The sequence below is a fragment of the Nesoenas mayeri genome (genome assembly GCF_963082525.1).
Source record: "Nesoenas mayeri genome assembly, chromosome: 3".
In the NCBI taxonomy this organism is placed as follows: domain Eukaryota; kingdom Metazoa; phylum Chordata; class Aves; order Columbiformes; family Columbidae; genus Nesoenas; species Nesoenas mayeri.
In genome coordinates this window covers 121,285,353-121,303,534 of record NC_137544.1, presented here as the reverse complement: position 1 = coordinate 121,303,534, position 18,182 = coordinate 121,285,353, and the positions used below count along the sequence as shown (strand labels likewise).

The following is an 18,182-nucleotide window of genomic DNA, read 5'->3' as shown; positions in this document are numbered from 1 at the left end:
GCGGCGAGCGGGCGGCCGGTTACGGAGCCGCGCCGGCCCCGCCGCACACAGCCGGCATGTTTTATTCAGCTGCCGGCGCTGCCAGGACGCTGATTTATTTGCGGGGGGGGGAAGGTGGGAGCAAACCCGTCCCAGCCTCTCCCGGCTCTGCCTCTAAATAACTTACCACCCAGCAAATGCGTTTTCCTCTCCTACATATTTTTCTGTGGTTCGCGTTCTCTAAATATATTGCAATGCATTATTTATCCTTGGTCTACAGCCGGATGGCTTGGTGTGGTTTACATGCGTGTAGGTGCAGGAATTTAAAAAATAAATCACGGGGCACGACTACTGTTTTAATCTCTCATTATGGACTCTTCTATGGCTCAATAAAGAGAGAAAACAAAGAGTGGCACAACAAGTCTGTAAAGAGAGATGACTCCAAAAAGCGGCTCTGAGGAGGTGACCCAGAGCGCCAGGGACCCGGCGCTGGGTTTGGTTTGTGCTTTGGTGCAGAATGGAGTTGTGCGAGTGAGAGGCGACATGCCCCATGGTATCTTATCCCGTGGTATCTTATCCCGTGGTGTGTCCCTCAGCATCCTGTCACAGCTCCACAGGGCATGAGTGCTGCTTTTTGTGAAAACAACCCAAAAACCGCCCCACACCACCAGGAGATAGCCAGCCAGCATCACCTGAAGCTGTTTGGATTTGCAGGGCTTGTGGCCTGGCTGGAGTCATACAAAATGTATGCAGGTACAGGCTGTTTGCTCAAAGCTCTGCAAACATTAATTAAGTCGCCTAGCGCCGCTTGGCAAGTGTTAGTGTTGAAATCCTCTCGCTGTGGTTAAATCGAGGGACCAAAGGGGCTTAAGAGCTTCCAGGGTGCAGTGGTGGTGGTGATGCCGCAGCATCCTGTGTCTCCAGAGCCAGCCCGGCGCCTTCCTGGCTCGGGAACCCAGCGTGTCGCGGGGAGGCCGCCTGAGCCCCCCGGCCATGGGGAGTGCGAGGAGCTGGGGTGGCCCTGGCTGGGGTGGCGGAGCAGGTCCGGGTCCGGTTCCCTCCTCACAACACGGAGCACTTCGGTTTGGGGGCTGCGGAAAGGGGATTTGAACTCTCCAAAGCAGCCCATTTAGCTTCCAAAATAAAAACTGGGTTTGCGTGTGTTTTTTTTAATTACAGCTGGGGCAAAACACAGTCTCGGTCAGAACAGCCGCAGGCTCTGGGGACAGCACGGTGCATTGATGTCAGTCTGAATTTCGGAAAGGAGAAAAAAGGCGTCTCTTTACTAGCAACCCCCTGGGGCTGAGCAGCCCTGGAGCTGCTGCGTGTTCCAAGGGCCGTTCCCCGCGGTGCGCTCTGCGGTCAGCGCTGCTGCAGGAACCGCGTCTGCGACCCCACGTCTGGGTGCGGGTCCCCAGCGCCTCCCTCCGGCTGAGCCTCGGCTCACGCGCCCTGCGGGCTGTCCCGCACAACCGGGCAGTGCCAGCTGAGCCTGGTGCTATTTTGCTGGATAAGCCTGCGCTGGCTTATCGAGCCCCAGACATCCGTCCCAGTTTGGCACTCGATCCTTTCATTTCTGTTTATGTCGCTGTTCCTGGATTCCTATTCCTCGAATAAATTTTCTCTTCAAAATGGAGAGAAAAATCAACTTGACCGCGAACACGAAAGTTGCATGACGATGGAGAGGAGCATTAACCTTTCCTTCTGCCTGAAGAACTCCGTCATCTTTCTAACATCAACTTTTGTATTAATTTTGGAGCGATGCTTCATGCCTGGTGTTAGTGAGTGGCGGTGGCCTCGCCAGGGGAACTCTGCAACTTCCCACGGATTTTAATTTATACCGGTCAGCGCTGGGCACTCTCGTTGTGGTGCACGGACGCTGAGCCCACTCAAACTTCCATGTGCTTCTCAATGGCTTTGAGCACTTTTGTCACGTGTGGCATTAAGCAGAAAAAGGGATCCTTCTGCATGTTCGATTGAGCCCCGGGAATGCAGGAGCATTCGCTTTCTACACATATTCACTCATGTTTATTATTAATAGTAGGTAGCAGAAGCAAGGCTGGAAGTACAAGCTGTGCAGAGGAGGAAATCGGTGAGGGCCGTCCGTGCCTGCACAAGGTGATGGTCCTGATGGCACCGCGGAGAGCGGAGCGTTTGGCCCTTACCCTGTCATAATTGTTGTTGGTTGTGCATTACATGTGTGCGTTTAAAAACAAACCAGTTGAGTGTGGCGCTGTCCCAGCGGTTTGATTCCTCGCCGCGGGCTGTATGTGGTGGAGCTGGAGCTCCGTGTCCCGCTACACAGGCGGCTGGAGGAGCCGCCGCAGCGTTGTGAGGCTGGATTTCCCCGGCGATGAGCGGTGACGGTCAGGACGCCCTCCTTAGGCCGCGGTTTGGATTTAGCAGGGCTCCAGCACAGCTGTCCCCTCTGTGAATCCCACCGCCGGGGGCCCACGCCAAGCCCCCCAAGATGTTTGTGTGGCCCCACACCAACGGCAGAACTGTCCCCAGACCCACGGGTGCAGAGCTGGGGGAACCCGGCCCCCCGCGCCGTGCTGGCACCCCGGCACCTCCTCTGCGAGGCTTTGATTAATTACTGCCAGTTACTGATTTCACGTACTGTTATTAATGGGGGTTTGTTGCAAGTGGCTGATGCTGTTTCAGAGATCGGGGGGAAACTGTCTGCCCGGGCGGCTGAACCGGGGACCCCGCTGCCCAGCCCCGACCGCACGGCACAGACCGCGCCAAGTGCTTCCAAACTGAATAGTCATCGGGCTGGCAGATAATTCAGAAACTATTTGTATGAGCTGTTTATCAAATTATTAACTGCACAGATGTTGTTTGGTTGAAGAGCAGCTGAACCTTCTCTCTGCCAGCCGTGGAGACAAAGGTCTGCAGGAATAATTGGAGATGTGCATGGAATATTAAATTAATTTACTGCTCTTAATTCTTATGCAAATCCTGACCTCTGATAGAGCCTATCAATTACCCTGCATACAGGGAAAAGAAAGGAGAACAGTTTCTTTCTTTTCTTTCCCCCCTCTCCTTTTTTTCCTGTTGTTCTCCAGTTTGGGGTTTTTGTTTCTTTTTTTTTTCTTTCTTCCCCTTTTTGAAAGGGGAACTTGGAAATATTTGGGGCAGGAAAAAAGCCATTTGTGGGAGAAGCAAAGGCCCGGGATTATTGAATTGAATGTCCCGGTTGCAGCGGCGTCCCCTGGGAGCCCCGAGGCAGTTTTCAGCGCGGGGGGCGCGGGGGCCGGGCCAACATAGCTGCACAGCCCGGGCCCGGCTGGGCCGGACGGGGCCCCCGCTGCGGGGTCCCGGGGGTGGCCGGGGCCCGGGGGGCTCTGGGGAGGGTCCCCGGCGCTGGGAGCGTGGCCGAGCCCGCCGGTAATTACCAGGGAAGAAGAAAGGCAATTTGTTGTCAAGTCTATTGTGAGATCCCAGGTAAAATGAAGTACGATTTAATTGGTCCTCGTTAAAAAGAGCTATTTTTCTAATATGGAGAAAAGGCCTCATCTCGGGCACTTTTTTTAATTGGGGTTGTGTATGCGCTGTTTAGTCAATGTTTAAAAAAGACTCCGGGCCTTATTCTTTCATCATATTTTCTAATAAGGATAAATAAATAGGATGAATAATGCGATCGGTCTATCCCTCGACCTCTGGAAGACCTCAGCAGCGAAATGATGTTTCAAGCTCCTTTCGTCACATCCAATATGCGCTGCCTTTCAGCTCTGCGCAGCCCAAACAAAAGCCATACAACAATATCAATTAATCATGCAGCAGGCAAACAAGGAGATTTATTCCACTACAAATAGCCTCACAGAGAGATGCTGAATGGGCTTGATTAGCATGAGAAAAGAGGAGCAAAACTCCACAGTTCAACAGCTAAAGAGCAATTTGATGGGGCTGGGATTGGGAAATTACTTGATTAGTGTCTGTCGGAGGAGAACACGATTAGGACGCGAGTCCCAGCCCCGGCGGGGGCGGCCTGGCCGGGGGGGGAAAGTAAAAGGAGGGGGGAAATCAAAGGACTTTTTCCCTTCTCCCCCCACCCCGTAAATCCCGGGAAGCGCCGGGAGACTCCGCTCCCCCGCAGCCCGTTCGGGTAATTTCATTTATCCCGCAAATCTAATTAGTAATCCGCGGATGACATTAATACCGATATAATGAAGCCTGTGATGACCAGATTAGCAGGCGAGCACCGGGAGCCTTAAAGGCACATCGCACCTTGGCACCGCGGGTCCGGCGGGAGCGGGGAGACCTGGCTCCGAAATAGAAGAGAACGGGAAAGAAAGAAAGAAAGAAAGAAAGGGGGGGGGAAAAAAGTGGGACGGAGAGAAAACGACGAGCGAACGCCGCTTAGGTCGGGTTTAGCGGCTCCAGCGCCTAGTGAGGGAGCCGGTGCTTGGCTGAGCCGGGCCTGTCTTTAGCACCGGCCCGGCCGCCCTCTTGCCGAGTTATTCCCATAATATTGTTCGGGAAGGGAGAAGGAGGAGGGGAGGAAAGGAAAGGGGAAAAAAAAAAGAAAAAAGAGAAGAAGCCAGAGCCAAAAGACTCACTCTGCAATTTATTCCAATGGGTGGCTTTTAAGAAGCTGGCAATTTGAGACGGCTGGGTGTTATTTAGTGCAATATGAAATCAAATGATCCTATTTCTCAAATAACAGTGTCTGGGAGGAGAAAGTGAATGCTCTGAAAAGGTAATTGTCTCCTGATGATATTTCCATTACACCCCAGTCCCGGCCTAAGCGCTGCCGGCGCCGGGCTGGGCTCGGCCAGGACGAGGATGAGGAGGGAGGAAGGACGGGCGGGGGGGCCGGGGCCGGGCGGGGGGCGCACCCCGCACTGACACCCCGCGGCCTTGGCGGAACATCCTCGCTCTTTGCCGTTGAGATTTCCCCTCGGCGGAGCGGCGGGGCAGCCGGTGCGGGCACCGGGACCTGCCCTGCGCTGCCACCGGCCCCGCCGCGGCGGAGCCCAGGTAAGGAGCGCGGAGGGGGGACAAACGGACCCGTTCTCTATCGTTTCCCCACGGAAACACAGCCCGCCGGGCGGCATCCCCCGGGGAGCAGCTTTCGGGGTGCTCTGACCCCCGCTGCCCTCGCACCCACCCGAGTTCCGAGCCCCGCAGTCGCGTACAGCGCTGCCCCGGTTCTCGGTAGTGATTGTCGGTCCCGTCCGGCCGCCGCCGCTGGAAAAGCTGCGGGGATCAGCCCGGATCGCTGCGGCGTCCGGCGACGCTCTCCCGGGATGCCGCGGCGCTTTAATCTTGTGAAATACCCTGATTTTTGAGCGCGACCGAGCGTCCCTTTCGCTGGCTGCTGCGTGCCCGCGGTAACATCGGCAGGTCAGGCACTCGGGGGGAAAGACGAGGGGGAAATAAAGAAAATAAAAAGAGAGAGAGAGAGGAAGGAAGGCGGGGAGCGGGAGGAAGAGGCAGAGCGAGCGGAACGTACCTGAGTCCGGCCCGGCGGGCGCCGCTCCCGCTCCGGGGCGGCCGCCCATGTCCGGTGGCCGCTGGTGCCCGGTGCCCGTGGTTGGCCGCTGTCCGGTGCCCGCAGCAGCGTCGGGGCCGGTCCGGTCCTGGCTGCCGCACCCCGAGCCTTCGGCAGCCGAGGGGCGAACGGGGCTTGTGCAGCAGCTCCCGAAAACTCTCCCGGCTCTTTCCCCCTCGTCGCCTTTCGGGTGAAGGAGATTTTGATTTTCCTCCGGTTGCTCGGGGCTGGGGCGGCCGTTGGGTTGTTTGCCTTTTCTTTTCCCTTTTCTCTTCCCCCTCCCTTTTTTCTTTCTGTTTGAGCCCGTCGGCCCGGGCAGCGGCGGGGCTGGGTGCGGAGCGGCGGGGCTCGGTGCGGAGCCGTGGGCTAATTTAATTGCCGCATAGTAGCTGGAAAGGGCCGAGCGGGCAGCGGCGCGTCCCGGGGCACCGCGGGGTGCGGCGGATAAATGCACAAAGGGAGAAAAAAATAAGTGCGAGCGGAGTGTATGAATTGCTCAAAATAAAGGCTTGCTCGTTAAGTTTACTGGATGGTTTGCGGTTGTCTGTGCTGCTCCGGAGGCAGGACTTGCCCTTGGGGTCGTACCCCCGGGGTGACTCGGGGATGCAGGGGGACGCTGGGGCCACAGTCAGATGCTCGAGTCCCCCGGTCTGGTCCCCCCGGGCACCCCCAGACACCGCCCTGCGCCCGGAGAGGTCGGGACGGAGCGTGCGGCTGCGAACGGCAGAACACTGGAGAGCTCTGCGCTGCACACCCCACCTGCTCACCCCAGTGACATGAGCACTGCCGCCAAAGTCCACCTGGAAACGGCTTTTGAGCACTATCTAAATGCGCTGTTGGAGTATTTTCCATCTGTTCTCAAGTCTTTTTGCCAGCTTGTGCCTCAGGTTCTTGTTTAGGTTTAGCGTGATTATTTACTGTTGCGTATACTAGATGGAGTGCAGAGGGCAGGGCCCAGTGATGCCGTGCTCTGAGCACACACAGTTTAATTAATTTAATAGTCTTATGTTTGTTCTCCTGCCTTTCAAATGAACGAAGGTTTTATACGTATTGATCTCTTAATTCAGCGCCAGAACAACCTTCTGCCCAGGACAGAGGGGAAAATGCTTAATAAATGACAGAAGAACAGCATGATGGTGTGGGACGGGAAGTGAAAAATACCCTGTCCACGTGAAACTGGGTTTCAAAGAAGCAGAGAATTGGGAGAAGCCGCATGTGGTTGTTCCCCCAGGTGAGATGTGGCACTGCTGACAAACAGCCAGCCCCCCGGCACTCTGTGGGGTCCAGGCGTTCAGCTCTAAACCCCGGGCAGAGGTAAAAATAACAGGGAGACACCAACCCAACGGTGACCAGAAATCAGTTCGGGTTCACACATAATTCTAGCTCAGGACAACACGTTTATTTTCCACGTGTGCTGCTGCCTTGCTGGTTTGCTCACTTTTGTTTTCCAGAGCCAGCGGTGACTCACAAACTTTGGTGCTGAAGCGAAGAGGCCTTTAACAGGGTTTGAATGTGGAGGTGTAGGGTACGGGGTTCTCAAGAGCCGCCTGTTTGCGGGTGCCTCCCCGCGCCTGAGCCGCAGGGCTCGCCCAAGTGCCTCCCTTTGTTTCAAACCCTTGTCGCCTGGAGCACTTGTTGAACCTGACGACAAGTGCATCAAAGTGGCTGACAATTATGAAATAAACAAATATCGTTTGAGGCATTTTGGAGCAGAATCCAGTAATACATAGATTAGCTTATTGATGTCGTTATCATATTGAATATTATTCATACTTCTGATATTTCTGCTGTGCAGCAGCATTCGCTGCTCAGTAAACATCATATTATCTCACTATGCAAAAGGCTTCATTAATCAAAACAGACAATAGGCCAGACACTCTCCCTTTGAGTCTGGGGTTTTGGATCTTCCAGGCTTTTTACCTTGTCGCAACGCTGGTCCCTGGCGGCGCAGAAAGCGCCTCTTACAACAGATCGCTCTAAAACGCGCTGCTAAAAGGAAAACATTATCTAATTCACTTAAAAGAATTTCCCGGTTATTTTAGATTTTCCCTTTAATTTTTCATGACTTGCAGAGGAAAGAAACTTTTTAAAGTATTTCAGTTAGCACGTGAGATTAATCCACTAGTTTGTTAAAATACTAATGAGGGAGGCTGAGAGATCTCTGTCCTTTAGGACAGCAGCAGCAAGTGGTAAGATTGAGAGAGACGGAGTCTAGTGGCCAGAGACGGAGTCTAGTGGCCAGAGACGGAGTCTAGTGGCCAGCCCGTGGTTGTGCTATGTGTCTGGGGACAGGGAACGGGTGGGCAGCTGGGGACAACGTGGATGTGGAGCTGGGGGCAATGTGGATGTGGAGCTGGGGATAACATGGCCATGAAGCTGCTGCTGTCCAGGAGGATCCTGGCAGGACCAGGGCGCGATGCTGAGCGGGTACAAAGGCGCGGGTGCTGGGACACTTCTGTGGCAGGTGTGTGCAGGATCCCCGCGGGGGCCCTGCAGGCTCCCTGCAGCACGACACACGTCCCGCCGTGGACTTTGGCTGCGGATCCGTGAGCTCTCTTCCTCCTGCGTCCTTTTCAGTTACTCTGCAGGACGTTCCGTGGTGATCTGAAGCAGCACAGAATAAACACGCGGGCGCTGTTTCAGGCTGAGCAACAGGACGGAAAGCAGCGGCAGTGCAGGGCGTGGGGATTTCAGAGGAGACGGGAGCAGAGCCTTTTGACGGTCTGCTCTGAGTGGTCTCCTTCAAATCCAGCCTCTCGTCTCGCATCTCAGGAAACCTAAACTCGGTTCTCATTTCTCCAGGGACGGGGAAACTCAACGCCGTCAATCTCCTCTTTCCTCTTCAGACAACCGCAGACACTTAAGCGGAGGCTGGTTAATTCCTCTTGTGAGCGGCTCAGCACCAGAAGTGACTGTGAGCTCTGGGGAGGCAGAGAGCCGAGCTCTCCCACACACTCCTCCTGGTCCTTGGCCTTGCAGAGCCCAGGGCCGGTCACACTGACCCCTCTGGGCTCGGAGCCTCACGAGCCGCGTAGGACACGCGAGGAGCCCTTGGAGGTGGCCGGGGAGGAGGGACAGTCCTGGCAAATGGCCGTATCCGGCCCCTCCCCGCGCCGTGGCACTGCTGCTGCTCGCCCGCAACACGGGCTGGAAACAACGGCCTGTCTGAATCCTCCAGGATTCCTTCAAACCCATTGACAGCGACGTTGCTAGAGACTTCTCAATTATGTCAGCAGGCTTTGGATAAGGCCCTTACATCCTTAATAAACATTGTATAGTTTTAAACGCTGTAGTCTTGTTCTGAAGTTTTTATTTAATCAGCCCCTATCGCTGGGCTCCGCATTAACACCTTCTTGCTGCAGGAGCTCATTCCACCTGTCCTGGCGACAGCAAAAACCACTTTCTCCTGTAAGACAATGTATTTTCTATTTATGCACCAGAAATGAGTAATAATAGGTTTCAAGGAACTGTAACATTTAATAAAAGCATTTTATTACATTTAAATTTATTAAAATTTAAACATTAAATTCAACATGTTAATTACTATTTCCATGCACTGACACTGACAGTCGGAAATGGATCCACACAACTGCTCTGCTGAGATATGTTCACTGGTGTTTGTTCTTTGATTACTAATGTATTATTAGTGCTTTTCATTCGGGACTTGATTCATTAACAAAAAGACTTATATGGGCATTATGTAAATTTTTTTATGTCCTTTACATAGCTACCAGGGAATGTATTATGAATCTAATTGGAGCTGGGGGGGGAAGAGAGAGAAGGAAATGTATTCAGCTCTGTGCTGACCTGAGGGCGAGCTCTGGTTAAACGTACAGTCGCTCTCAGAAATCAAATAAGCGCAGAGGGGAAAACCCTTTTCAGTGCAGCTCAGCCCGTGTGTGTGCAGATCTCTGCCAGAGACAGCGGCCACTGCTTGGCACGGACAGCAGGATGGTGGCAGTGGGACGCCGGGGTCCGCGTCCCTGCTGCTCCCGCGCCTGTGCGCACGTCGGAGCTGCCGCACGTCGGAGCTGCCGCCGCGCGCCCCTGTGTGCTCCGTCGGCCATTTCCCTGCCCGGCTTTCCAAGTCGTGATTCGCTTCGTTCCAATCCAGACGTGGTCGAGCAATCCTTGTATTTCTCACGTGAAGTGAAACTCCGCTGAAGTCAGAGCGGGCCCGGGGTCTGTGGACGCTCGTCCCTGTCGTCAGGGCAGCAGCGCGGGGGTTACGCGGAGGCCACACTGCCCGACACCAGGACACCGACCGCTTCTCTTTCTGTGAAGAGTTTCGCGTCTCCCTGGGACCCTCCCGCGGTGTCACCCCCCTCTGATAGATTCTTTTTCACTTCTTCTCCTTCTCTCATCCCGTTTCCCCGCAGGTGAGCGCCCTGCGGCCTGATGCTCCTCGCAAGGAGGCCAATCCTGCACCTCCTGGGATGCTGCCACATCTCCAGAGCAAAGCAGCATGCTAAATGCACACTTGGTTTCCTCCCTAAATTAAAAAGAGTGCAAAGCTGTTAAGATTAGTGCACATCAATCCCTGCGTTTGAATGAAGAGATACTTTTGTTTGGCAGCTATTGGGGAAAAAAACCTGTAATTTCATTCAAAGCGTATTTAACAAGACAGAAGGAGACAGATTTCTTTGACAGTTTTACCGCTCTTATCAGATTACATTAAAATTAAATTAATCTAAAAGAAGTGTTAAGTACTGCAGGGAGAACACAAACAGCACACTCCTCTTTGTGGGCTTTCGGGGAGGGGGTGCGATGTTCATTATCGGGGATGTCAGCAGGAAGACACAGAGCGGGGCAGGGGGTGCTGAGCCCCCAGCTCCTCCTGTGACCAGAGACATCCCCGGCTGCCCCTCCGTGTCCCCAGGTGAGCAAAACCAGCAGAGCTGGGGAGATCCGCTAAGGAAATAAACCGCGGGACCCCAGGGGTCTGCCCTCCCTTGCAGCTGGGAGATCGCCCTTTGGGAATAAAGGTTTCCAGTATGTACAGGTAATGTATGCTGGGAACTCCAGTTACCACCCGGAGCGCTTGGGAGCTCTGATATTATGTTAGCAAGCACAAATATTTTCGAAAGCAGTTCAGTCTTCCAGAAGCAAAGCTGGTGTGCTGCCGGTGCCAGCTTAAGCAAGCCAGATTCTTCTCCTGTTTTGAAAACTAACAAAATTGTACTATGTGAAAGTGTTTTCTTGTTGGAGCGCCACACAGCATTTGACAGTTTTCTGCGCCGACAACCAGCGGTGCGTTCAGAACACGCGTCACCCCACAGAGCGCGTTCATGGCTGGCGTTCCCAAATAACGGGTTTTTAGTGTCCCACCTCAGTGTCAACGGGGAGACTGTTTATTTTGACGTAGATATTAGCAATGAGAGCTGCTTCTTGGAGGTTAAAGAGGTGATTTAACTGTGACGCACCCATGAAAACGTCTTTGCCTGCCCCGTGGCTGAGCAGAACGTGGTGCTGACACAAAGCACCACGAGTGGCTCCCACGGAGGGCTGGGGCTCCATCTGTTCCATTGCGTGTTTCCAGAGGACAGGGCAGGCCGTGCTGGGGTGAGCGGCACAGTCGGGGCGCGAGTGAGGAACGCCCACCTTTGGAAACGCGGAGCAGCTCAGAACCCGGTTTCACCCGCCGGTTCCTCTGGGAGGTGGGCTCGCTGCGATGGAGCTCTCCACAGCGCATCCTTGATGCACCGAACAGACGAGAAAGAACGGTACAGCTTTCATTACATGGTCTTATGTGAAGCCAATGATGAAACGCTCCCAAACTTGCAGACCCCTTCCCGATGTGTGTCCCCAAGCAGGTGAGCTCTCACCAGCCCTCATCAGCTGTTTACAGCTTCAAGTGACACAGCTAACTGTGTCCTGATTGCTGCTGTAATTACGCTCGCGCATCTCTCATCTGCAGTTCTGTCTGTTGATGCCGAGTTTCTCCTCCCGAAATTCAAATACTCTGGTGGTTATTTGAACTTTGTGTATTGCGGCCCTCGGGTCTAAGTGGTAATTGGGCGCTTCCCTTCAAAGGGACCCAGGTTTTTGTCCGGAGATGGAAAAGCCCGGGTTGGTTTGTGCTTCGCTTGCCTGGCAGTGCCGTGGCTGTGCCACCCGTGGTGCCGGGGGGCGTCAGCCAGCGCTGCCTCCCAGTCACCTCACAGCAGCGGGGATTAACTGAGGCGATTGGCTTCTGTACAAACGGAAAGACGACATTTTCATTTTCATTTTGTGGTTATTTTGTTCTGTGAGACACTGCACAGCAGGCTCAGCTGAGCAGGCTGGCCAGGCCCTGTTCCCACAGCAGTCGGTGCCCGGCGATCATGTTTGGAATCAACATCCCAGCGCCAAGTCCCCGTTTTCCCCCTTTTCCCGAGACGCGGAGATTGCTCAGCGCCTCGCCCCGGGCTAGGAGCAGGCCTGGCCCAGCACGGCTCCGCAGCCCCGACTCCCCGCGCTGGGGCTGTGCGTACCTATAGATCCATAGGCGCACACATATAGGGCCGGCGGGCCTTAAGGCCCAGCGCGGCCCCGCCGCGTCCCCATGGCAACGCGGGGAACTTCCGGGGCGGAGCTTCCGGGGCGGGCGCGCGCGGTGCAGGGCGGGAGGCGTCGCTCTGGTCACCGCGGTAAACAGGCGGCATGAGCGGGCCCGGACCGGCCCCCACCGGCCCCCGACCGGCCCCCGGCACCACCCGGCGCCGCCTCCGCCACAGGTGAGACACCGAGCGGCCCGGACCGGCCCCCGCGGGCCTCGCCCCCCCACCCCGGCCGGGCTCCGGGGCCCTGAGAGGCCGCGACCCCGCGTCCCCTCCTGCGGGGCGGCCCCGGGCTCTGCCCCGGGCGGGGGCGCGGAGCGCGGTTCCCGGTTCCCGGTGCGGCTGGGGGCTCCAGAGGGCCCGGACGGGGCCCGCCTGGCACCCCCGCGTTGTCACGTCCTTTGCCTGCTTGCGGGGGTGTTTGCTGTGTTTTCAGTCCCTGCCCCGTGGGTTCTGTGCTGGCGTTTCGGGCGGCTCCTGACCGGGAGCCGCTCCCGGAGCACTTCTGGCCGTGTTTGCAAGATTACTTGTCGATTTAGGCAGACGGTTGATGTTCCAGAGCTGGCTGGCTGATGAGCGGGCCTATACAGAGGTCTCTCCTTTAATCCTTAAAAGCAGTTAAGGTGGGTGTTTCGGTGTCCGGGTGCCCCGGGGATGTGATTTCGGGAGGAAGGCGGGTGGTGCGGGAGCTTTGGGCGGGGGCTGTGGCCCGGGAGCAGCCCCGGCAGCCCTGCGCAGTTTGGGACGCTCCGGGCTGGTGGAACTGTGTCCATCAGCGCTTATTTTTCTGGCCAGGGAGGGTCTCCGGAGGTCATGGATGCTGCGCCACTGTGAAGCTGCTTTCCAGCAGTGCCTCTTGTCTCTCTGGTACAGAATACTTTGATTTCTGGGTCTCATGCTGGCACCTCAGACACCCAGTGTAGCAGAAATAATAACACCCCGGCCTTGGGCTTTTACGAAAAGGCTGTGTACATTTTCACTAATATCCTCTGGTCTGGAAGGCCACCGGCAAACAGAACAGGAATACCTTGCTGCTTCAGTGACTGGGCAAGAATATACAAAGTGTGCATTTTTGTGTAGAGATTAATAAAGATCTGGGCCCCAGATAGGGAGGGCACTTTATCTAAATTGCGGCGTTAGAAAAGGAGAGGGCATATTAAAATCTGAGTGTTGCAGACTGTGCGCTGCGTTAAAGGGAGAGGTGGTGTGCAGGTGTTGCGGGTACAGGCGCCTCCCGAGAGCGTCGGGCTGCACTTGTGCTGGAGCAAACAACGAGCCACGACTCCTAAGCCCCGTGTGCAGGAGCCTGAACGCGGTGGAGGAAGCTGCTGCTTGGCTGTGTCCCCGTCTGACTCGTGGGCAGCTGGGGGCAGTTCTCGTGAATGGTTCTTTTCCACTTGTTCTTGTAAGTCTGTGTTTTCTCCAAATACTCAAACTCTGAAGTGCCTGAGAAATTAGCTGCCAGATATGAAGCTTCTGATGAACAGCATGGACTGCCTTGGGACTTGTGCAAAAACCCTGCAGCTCTGCCTTAAATTACACATTTAACTTTGTTGGCCGTATTCTGTTTCCTGATGCTGGTGCTTTGCCCAGTCTGAATCTAAAAGTTACTGCATGCATAGGTCTGTGTACGGAGGTGAGTGGTGTCTCTGCTGTCTGCAGAATTATAAAGAATTAGGTTTGAGCTGCCTAATAAGTGAAATGGGGCAGAGAGTTTGCCTTGTGTGCTTTCTACAGACCTGACTGTGTTGTGGTTGCTCAGCACTTACGCTTCAGGGACGGCTGGTGAGAAGGGCCGGATTGGAGCGCTGTGGGCAATGAAGTAAATAAATTAGGTAGTTAAGTGCTGTACTTAACACTGGACTAACTTTGCAATTAGCGTGGCTTTTCAGTGAGGCCAGCTGCTTCACACTAAGGGTGGTTTGCACTAAATGTGTACAAATACCAAGATGTCTCGAGCAGCGAATGCAAACCAGGTAGGGTGATGGTCCCAGAAATACCCACTGGTACCAGTGGCGTGTAGAAGATGGTGCTGAGCAGGCCCCTCTAACCCAGGGGACCCAGAACCACAGCCTGGGGCTTCAGCAGCCTCTGCCCAGGCTCCAGGATAGTGAGGTGGATCCAGCTCAGCACTCAACAGTTGATTTAATGTCAGGTTGGTGTAGAAAAACAGCGGTAAAAATAACGTTTCTTACTTGTATGGGAAGATTGCATTGTGCCCGAGTGTTGCGCAATTTGCTATGTACTTATCTCAACAGGGTGTCGTGACAGGAGTGCCGCTGTTCCCGCATTATGGATGCGGAGCTGAAGCACAAAGAGAGCTGGTATCTCAGAAAATACTGAGGCTTCTTAGTCCCGCTGGTTTAAATGGGAGGTGAGGGATCAAATACCACTGCGGATCGATGCCTGGTGAAATGCCAGAGATTAGAGAGAGCTTGTGGCTGACCAGGGAATTTAATTCTGCTCTCAAATCCCAAACTAACACACTTTCTCTGTAGGCTGAAGATTCAGGGTTGTTTGAAAATGAGCCACCCGGATCCTTGAAAAGTTCTGAAATGTGCTATTTTTGCCCATTTAAGAAAAAGTTGATAACTGGCTGTTTGCACCATTTTAACCTAATGCGAAACAAATACAATTTTCAGGCCAAGCGCTTTATTTTTTCATGTAAAAAAGGAGGTGTTGGTGCAGTGGGGCAGCCAGAATGATCCCTGTACGGCGTCAGGCTGCACTGCTGGCGCTCACACCAGGGGACTGCAGGGACCGGCAGGACCTGGGCGAGCAGGGCTGCGCGTGAGGCCTCGGTCCCCTCGAGCTCAGCACTTGGATGGAGCCGCGTCGCAAAGCACCTCAGGCTGTGCGGCGACCGTTTTGGGCGTCCATAAGGATGATACCCAGGCGCTGAGAGGCTCTGACCTGGTGTTTTGATGCTGCTGTGTCTTGCCTTGAGAAGAGCTTGCTTATATATTCACATGCTGCCTAAATAGCTGTAGTGTGGACTAATGAGCAGGACACCGAAAAACCCCGCTGGCGGAGAGGGAACGATCTTCCAGGAGCTGAGGAGCGTGATGTGCGACCCGTGGTACCGGGGAATGGGAAATAGGGTGGGAGCCAATGGCTGTTTGCATCCGTCGGCTTTTACGTCCATCAGGATATCAGTGTTCTTCATTGAGTCATGAAAATTACTTCTAGAAGTGTAAAAACAAGATCTTGAAATCTGCTTTTGCTTAGCTGTCCATCATGTAAAAGGAAATTGAAAGGATGAGATCCCAGATGAAGCGTGGCTTTTAAATTGCATACATGACATGAAAACCTAATCTTGTTTCAGCCGGTGGCAGATCAGATGGTGAAATGGAAGCCTTGATCTGCGGGGCTGAGCAGCAGGAAGGGTTTTCCGTGCTCTGCTCTGCGCGGGCAGCCGGGAGGAGGTGGGTGTGCGTGGGGCGACACAGACACACGAGTGGGGAGCACACGCATCCCCAGAGAAGTGTCCCTGGCCGCGTGGGTGCGTGTGGCCTCGGATGTGCCCATAATAACAATTTGAGGTTATTTTTTAATAAGCATTTTGGGTTACTCGCTTTGATTGTTGCAAGGTTTGTAATGGGAATCCACTGGAAGCCTCTGCCTTATCAATTGGTGGTTGTTGTTGTTATTGCTTATCTTTGGATGCCATTTGTAATTATTCAATAATATCAGCCTTACTTGTTTCTCTTCCTGAAAACAGATTCTCTTTGCAGGTGAGGGGTGGCGTTTGTTCTGACCAGCCCCGTGGGCCTGTCCCCTTGCGTTGCTTTGGGCAGGTATGCGAGGCCTCGTGGAGTTTTCACCACTCTGACTATTTTTGTTGGTTACTTGTCTTTGCTCCCTTTGGTGAGTTGTGGCAGGCCGTGCTCACACATCTGCAGAGGTGCTTGGCTTTAATGCCAAGTTGCGAAGTGGCTATTTTGGTGAGGCTTGTGTGGATATCAACACGTCGAGCATCTTCTCCCTTTGCAAGAGCCCGGCTCTCGTCCCAGTGAGAAACAAGGAGAAACAAAAGCTCTGAGGGTTGCGTGGTTTGGCTGGTGGTGTGTGGTTTGATGGTGAGCTTGGCCGGCAGGTCAGTCTGTAAGACTCCCAGTCTAGCAAAAACGTGCTCTCTGCTCTGAAGAGGTTCTGCTCGTACCATGCTTTATTTCCTGCGTTTTGAGAATTTAAATTGTGAAATAGTCCTGTCTTACTATATGTTGTTTGTTCTCTTCCAGTGAAGCCAAGAGGCTGGAATTAGAACGAAAACCGATGGAATACGTACCGTCTGATGCATACCAGTAAGCCTGCTTAAATTTATTTTCTCTCCATTACAAAACTTGGGTGTCGTGGAACGCTTCTAGAATGGTACCTTGAAGTTTTTTTAGAACAATACATTTAAATTTATATGCTAAGTATAAGATTCATGTCTCTAAGATATGGATGAAATAACTTCAGCAATAAGGCAACTACCTTCTTCTGTTGATACTGAAATTTTATTAAAGTAGTTAGTAATAACTAGGAATAGTAGTAGTTAGTAATAACTAACATGCAAGTTGGTTTTATGCAACTTTTACGAAATCACTGTAGCATAGTTTGTGCTAAAAAGTCCAAGTGTCATAGTCCCGTGGTTTTAGGAACTGCTAGAGGGTGTTCTAGATTGTGGTCCTGCTCCTCGGACTGCTCCTGCGTCATCTATTTCATGTAAATTCCCTATCTAGTCTGCACCAAAAAAAAACCCAAAAAGAACCCCAAAACAAACAAAAACCCACCAACAACCAAAGAGAAACCCACCCAAACAACAAAACAAAAACCCACCAAACCTCAACAACAGCCAGGTGAGAAAAGAGGTGTGGCTGGAGCACATCTGGTTTGGGGTGCCTGAGAACTGGTTTAGATGGGTTTGCAGCTGGATTACTCTTGGCCTAATTTGCCGTGTGGCCGCACAGCAGACGGTGTTGGCCCAAAAGAGGCTTGGAGCGCGGTGCCCCTTTCGGTGGGACTGTGGATTTGGGTTGGCTTAAGGGGTGGTGAAACCGCAGCCTTCATGGCAGCTTCATGGCCTTCACAGTCAGAGCACGTTCTTCTAAACACCGTTATCATTTGATTTAATGTGATACGAGTGGCTAAAACATAATCCATTTAAAACAAGTTTGCAAGAGTTTTTAACGTACTTATGCTTTAGAATAGCAGCCCCTGGTTTAAATCCAGAGGCCCACATCCTGTCAGCTGTCCAGGGGAGCTTTGGGCGCTAGTGCAGAGGAGCGTCTGCTCCTTTGGGGCTGGGGGGCAGCTCCTGCGTGAGTGTCAGTTTGCATGTGCCTGAAGAAAAGCTGTTGGCATACGTGGGTTTGCTTTAGTTTCATGCTCTTTAAGTACAGTGTATTTTTCCCCTGTAGAATTAAAATGAAACGCATGAAGCTGCAAAAATACTTGAAAGAAATAGAGGAACGACAAAAAAGAGCTCGTGTGCGAAACCAGGCCCTTTTGAAGGAATTCGACGAGTTCGAAGCTCATTTGAAAACTTCCAATTTGGAGATGAGCCAGAAGATGGAAGTAACTTTCTATAAGACTTAATATATTAGTGCTTACTGTTGTTTCCAGGTTGCTAAATTAGTTTTGCCTGAGTATTATGCACATCAAGAATTCAGATGGTGGAACCCCATCGTATGTTTTGGGGTGCTTGAGCGGTAGTGTGTGGGGATTTGAAATGAGCCGCGACTCCGGTGGCTGTGGTGCAGCTGCAGAGGCGGCAGCCCTGCACACAGCTCCCGTCGGGATGTTCCCCTGCCGTCCGTTTTGGTTTTACCAGGTTAGACTGGTGTTTCGGAGCTATTGGACACAACGCTGATGACATGTCCTCTATGTTACATGTAGGAAAAGCCCCCTTGTTGTGGATTGTGTGAGAATTATGGAGCATGTGATCATTTAATCTATCCTGGGAGTGCACAGAAAGAAATTATTACTGTTTTCCCTTTATATTTTGGGAACAGAGGGAGAATGCCCTTTAGGGGTGTTTTATGTGCGCCGTTGATTAGGCGGCCCTAGCTGGCAAAATTTGTTTCTGAAAGATTCCCTTTTTCTTTTTCCCCCTGTGTTTGCGTGTACAGTAATTTGGGGGAGTATAGGTAAATTCACTTCAGCTTTCAGGAAAATCCAGTAGT

The 18,182-nt window shown here is 53.2% G+C and overlaps 1 protein-coding gene across 1 annotated transcript in view; it reads left to right on the top strand.

Annotated features, from left to right (window-relative positions):
- Positions 1-12,118: 12,118 nt before the first annotated feature.
- The window catches only part of KIZ (kizuna centrosomal protein), a gene marked incomplete at its 5' end in the record, with an annotated part of 37,675 nt that continues 31,611 nt past the window's right edge, over positions 12,119-18,182 (top strand). Inside the window, 3 exons of the mRNA XM_080341519.1 lie at positions 12,119-12,192; positions 16,257-16,319; positions 17,418-17,574. Of these exons, the coding sequence (XP_080197645.1) occupies positions 12,119-12,192; positions 16,257-16,319; positions 17,418-17,574 (294 nt within the window). The remainder of the gene's footprint in view (positions 12,193-16,256; positions 16,320-17,417; positions 17,575-18,182) is intronic.